This window comes from Echinops telfairi, unplaced genomic scaffold, assembly GCF_000313985.2.
Source record: "Echinops telfairi isolate 266 unplaced genomic scaffold, ASM31398v2 ScPeMD7_7420;HRSCAF=8458, whole genome shotgun sequence".
In the NCBI taxonomy this organism is placed as follows: Eukaryota; Metazoa; Chordata; class Mammalia; order Afrosoricida; family Tenrecidae; genus Echinops; species Echinops telfairi.
Genome location: NW_022111320.1, coordinates 53,058,731 through 53,064,107, shown reverse-complemented (window position 1 = coordinate 53,064,107; position 5,377 = coordinate 53,058,731). Strand labels below are relative to the sequence as shown.

The 5,377-nt window shown below is 47.6% G+C and overlaps 1 protein-coding gene across 1 annotated transcript in view; it reads left to right on the top strand.

The window, feature by feature from the left end:
• Positions 1 to 3,207: 3,207 nt before the first annotated feature.
• WDR82 (WD repeat domain 82) overlaps positions 3,208 to 5,377 on the top strand; it is a gene marked incomplete at its 5' end in the record, with an annotated part of 11,659 nt that continues 9,489 nt past the window's right edge. Inside the window, 2 exons of the mRNA XM_004715264.2 lie at positions 3,208 to 3,307; positions 5,272 to 5,338. Coding sequence (XP_004715321.2) covers positions 3,208 to 3,307; positions 5,272 to 5,338 — 167 coding nt within the window. The remainder of the gene's footprint in view (positions 3,308 to 5,271; positions 5,339 to 5,377) is intronic.

Sequence of the window (5,377 nt, the reverse complement as noted above, 5' to 3'; positions counted from 1 at the left end):
CCCCGGGCCGAGGAGCAAGTATTATGTAATTGCGCCTCTGCTTGCAGGGGCGGGTGGGGGCAATGGGGCAGATTAATTGTGAGCCGCACTGGGACGGGGCGGTTTGAGCCCACGTGATTTATTTAGTGATGGAGGGATCCCTGTCCAGGTCTGCCCACTGGAATGAGCATAGCGTAGCGACTAGCTGTCCACGCGGAGAGGGTGGGAGGTGAAGTCCGAGGGTCCTGGCGCCAGGAGCGATTTGAAATGCTTCCTGCCTGCGCACGAGGAGCACCTCTCCTCCGTTTTGCCTCCAGCGGCGGTGTGATTTTTCATTGGGAAGGGTGCTCGTACGTGAAGACTACTAAAAAGTCAAATGCCCATTTGGTGGCTGGCACAATTCAATTCATTCTCAGGTAGCATTTTTACATCATTAGAAACCTGTAGGAAAGTTGTAGGGTTTCGAAGAACTCCCAGATTCATCACCAGTTGGTTTGCTGAGCTCCGTTTGCTCCTTCAGTCTATGGATACGTATTTCTGGGTGTGCATTGCTTTGGGCGGGGGTCCTCCCTCCCCCAACCACCACAGTAAGTTGGAGGTGTCAAATCCCTCTATCCCTAAGCAACTCAACATGGATTTCCTAAGCATGAGGACATTGCCTTACATAACCAGAGCACAGTTACCCAAGTTAGAAATGTTAGTGTTGATGGAGTGCTGTGAGACGTGCTCTTTTAGAGTCTGATCGTTGGTGACCTTGTCATTGTGGCCTGTGGTAAGATGGAGGACCGGTACAGGAGTTGGGAGGCAGGCCTGTGTGTTCCTGGCTTCTAGATGGTCTAGACAGCCGCGCCCTCTGTGCGCTGGTCACATTGCTCCTGGTTACCTGCTGGCTTGCAACCCTGATGCCTCCTGGCCTCCAGGAGTCCGTTCAGTGGTAAGGTGGAGGAAAGTTGTCAGGCATGCTGATCAAAGCAACACTGGGAGAAATGCACTATTTCTCTGGTGGCATAGTATTTTCAGTGGGACCAGCTTTAGATTTTGGAAACTTATGAATGACTAAGACGGTACAGTCCCTTCCTGTGACGTGTGTGGTTGCCTGTAGTCACGCCGCCGGCCTTGGCCAGCAATAGAGACTCTGCCCGAGCTGTGCTCGGACCTGGCTGGTAAGATCGTGGCAGTCCCAGAGTGGCCTGCTGCATCCCCTGTGGGCTGCAGTTGTCAGCAGCCTGCCCCGTAGCTGCCAGCCTTGGCGGCATTCGCCTCCAGCAGAGAGGGCTGATCCTGAGTGTCTGCCCTGCAGCTTCGTGCAGACGGAGACGTCCGCAGCCCGACAGCTGACCTGTGCGCTTGGAGCTAGCCCACCTGCGCGTTTTCCTTGATACAAACTTCTCGAGTTACATGTGTGCATCCCACACTTCACTGGGCTTTGCTTCCCTAGAGGACCCAGCCCTTAGTTGTTTCATTGAAACAGTCTTTTCCGTGGCAAATAAGTTCTAAGCCACCAAACGTAGGTGCCTTCTGGTTAATAGTTACACGATTAAAATATGCCCATGATAATGTGGTTTTAAAAAGTAAGAAAGAAAATAAAATGTATTTGAATTATTTTTAAAAAGAATGCCCAAGACAAGATCCGCCATGCTTGCTTACAGTCCACTCTTGGCTCAGAGTGGAGATCATTCACTGAGTGGCTTTCATCTTCAGAAACGCGAAAGGATGGTCTTTGTGGTAGTTGATGTGAACTATTCAAAGAGAAGGCTTTAATATTGTTTATACCTCATTTTCAGCATCATAGTTTGAGGCAGGAAGCTAACCAAAAGAGTATGTGTAAAGGCCCCATAAGTAGTGAGAGAGTTACTGGTTTCTGTCATGGGGAACAGATTTTAGGGTGATGTGACTGATCAGTTTGAGACAATTGGGCCTGTCTCGAAAGACCCCTCACATTGTGGACCAGCTGAGATGTTTGAGTGCACGCTCACACGGGCTCTGCACACAGCAGATACCCTCAGACGGATGCTGGACTCAACCAGGGAGCCCGTAAGCACATCTTTGCTCGGAGGGCTGTTACTTCAGTCAGTAGAAATGTGGAAAATCCAGGGCATTGGGAGTGCTGAGTCAAATTTGGAAGACTTTTATCTTGTCTTTACTGATAGTAACAAAAATTGAAAATGCCCATGATCGATTTCTCAAGACCACCTGAGTTGTTTCACATCTAGATTCCAAGAGAATTTTTTCCCGTGAGAGGTGGATGACTCTTTATTAATTGGAACTTTTGGTCAGCATTGGTCTGAGATATATGAAATCCTCCCAGGATCTGAATGTAGAGCATCGTGTTAAAAAAAGGCTTGCTTGCTTGCTGACCTGGTGTGGTTGGGAGAATCATTCCTACATTAAAATCTCCTGTTACATCGGTATTTGGGAGATAAAAAGTTTTGGCTAATTTAAACAGTCTGAGAAAGTTTTTAGTTAAAGATTTTGCCGAGATCAGTTTCAGCTGATCTTCAAGGTTTCTCTTCAGCAGTTCTCAACCTGTTGGTCGCCCGATTATAACAGCAAAATTAGTTATGAAGAAGCGGTGAAAATAATTTTATGGTAGGGGGGTCACATGAGGAACTGTAGTAAAGGGTCTCGGCATTAGGAAGATTGAGAACCACTGCTCTAGAGGAAGACATTAAAGGGATAGCAACAAATGGATCGATTACCTCTAAGCTTGGGAACGGATTTTACTTTAAAGTACAAAGAGCCCTTGACTAGTAATGGGCTCTTCCGAAAGGTGCAGCAAGTGCTGTGGGTTGTGGAGGGTCAGAAGGAGCGGAGATCTTTGGCAAGGGCATGTTTCCAGCTGTGATAAATCATCGCCTTGAAGAAAGCTTCTAAGTGAATGGCTTTGCGGAAAGTCTGGCCTCATTGATTTGGCTCTGCCAGACCGTTCCTGTTCAGTCAGCGCTGAGGTGCTCTGTGCGCCTCTGCTCCCTCGCTCAGAGCTCACTTGTGAACATTGTATAAAGAAGGCACTGACAGTCTGGGATCCACTTTCACTTTCTAACCTCCGTGTTAGCCGTCCATGGGCTTTTCTTGAACTTTGATTGGCTCTGTCTGTTGGGAGAGGTTCTGTGTCTTTCCAGGGCTGTAGCTTAACAAAGGATCCTCCCCTCACCACCACACCAAGGCTCCCCCGTTTTAGTGATGGGTAGATCTTGATGGTTTCCTTTCTCTGCTCATTCCCTCTTCAGACCAAAGAGAACCCTGTACAGTAAGAAATATGGCGTGGACCTCATCAGATACACCCATGCGGCGAACACGGTGGTTTACAGCTCTAACAAAATCGATGGTAAGCAGACCTTTCCAGGAAGCTAGGATCCTTGTTAAATTTTGGTGGCATTTCCATGGCCCTACTGCTGTATTTATAGGTAACTTTATTTACATGTCTTCTCTGCTGTGAGCAGTGCTGATGGCCTTGTGATGGCGAGGGACTGCTGGTCAGCACCCTAAGGAGCCCTTTCGCAGGACTGGGCCTGGGTGTGGAAGGGCTCCAGCTGAGGAGGGTGGGGAAAGGAAACAATGGTTGCTTTTATGGTTCTTACTTCTTGAAACTTGACATCAAGAACACTTGATGCAGACACTGGTAAACAGCAGTGCATTCCAAACACCTTTTCCCGAAGGCTCGAGCTCTAGTGGCTGAAGGAAGCTGGAACGTGGTTTGGGTGTGTGCCCACCTTCCACAGTTTCCACAGTCATATCAGAAAGGACACTACGCGGGACTGGCCTTAGTCTCTTTGATTGGGGGGGCGGGGGCTGGTCCGAATTGAATCCGTTTTTACTGTTAAAGCTACTATCGTTACAGAGTGAAAAGTTACTTTTAGGAATTAAACTTGGGGATTTCTTTGTGTAACAATAGTCTTTATTCTTCCTTGTATTTCTCCTGTTGTAATTTGTTCTCACAGCTTCTCTTGGCAATTGAGTTGTAACACTTACTTTCACGTTGACGCTTGTAGGTTTTTGTTTCATCTTTGACTCATAGGACCGCTTTACTGTTTCACTTTTTGCAGAAAGGTTTCTCTTAATGTCATTCAACAAAGGTCGCCTAGGCTGCTGTAGACTGTACCTGTCGCCACAGACAGGAGCCTGGGTGACCTCGTGGTTACTCACTGGGCTGCTGGCAGCAAGTGGGCAGTTGGAAACTGTCAGCCACCCCTTGGGAGAAAGATGAGGGATTCTGCGCCCACACATAGTGAGTCTCAGAAGCCTGCTCTGACCTTTACTCTGCCCTCCGCGGCAGTGAATTTATCTAAAACAGAAGCAGAAGTCTTTTTGTCATGAGACTTGCCTACGTGTGGTTTATTTTTAGTTAAGCATATCGTTTTCTACTTTTCAAGCTTCTACTTCAGAATTGGGTTTCTAAGTAAACTGCTGCAGTAGGTGTTTTTGGACAAAGACTATAAACTTGGTGTATTTCTTCTGCTGGGCTGTCTTTCTGGGCATTAACTGAGGAGTCTCCAAACAGTGCATCATGAGGCAAACAGGCCTCTGCTGGGAGGGTGTTTCCTTTCCTGTCTCAAGTGCATCCTGAAGAGAAGAGTTCTTCCAGCGCTCCGTTTCCTTTTGCCTGATTCCAGGCTGAGGTAGTAGTTTGTACAGTTTGAGGGTCTATGATACCACCCGGTACAGGAGATAACTGTACAGGCCACTGCCTTGCCAGGGACAGCGCACCAACTACCGAACTGGGTGGAGAGGATTGGTGGTGCCTGCTCACCTCTGGGAAACCAGGTAACGAGGGCGGAAGTCTTTTTCTTTATAGGGCAGGTGAGTAACTCTTCTACTTCTCTTTCCATTTTACTCAGTTTTAATATAAGTTGTTAATCCATTTGAGTCAAATAATGCCAGGGTGGGTCGACGTCCCACCTGACATAGCGTTCAACACGGCAGCTCACCTCTTTGAGCCAGCTCTTTCAGGGACCAAAGGTTTCTCTGTAAAGTCTCCCATCCTGTGGGCACACGAGGCCAGCACCTAAAACAATTTGGTTTTGTTTGTTTGTTTGTTTTGATACATTTGTTGGGCAAGTTGTATTGTAATTCTAAAGAAGACAAAGGTTGGTAGTAGAACATTGGTTTTAAATGTTGCTCGGTGTGCTATTGGCTTGGGGATTCCCTGTTTCTGAGCCGAGTGGAATGTGCCTACTCCCTCCTCCGTCTGCGGAGAGATTACTGGTCACACTTGACTCGGGTTATAAACATTTGGTTCTTTAGGATCCCTTGTAGAATAGTAGTCATCACGACTTACTTGTCTTCTTACAGATACCATTCGCTACCTGTCCTTGCACGACAACAAATACATCAGGTACTTCCCTGGACATAGCAAAAGGTAAGACCCAGGAGTCACGGGAGTAGACTGGTCCTCCCC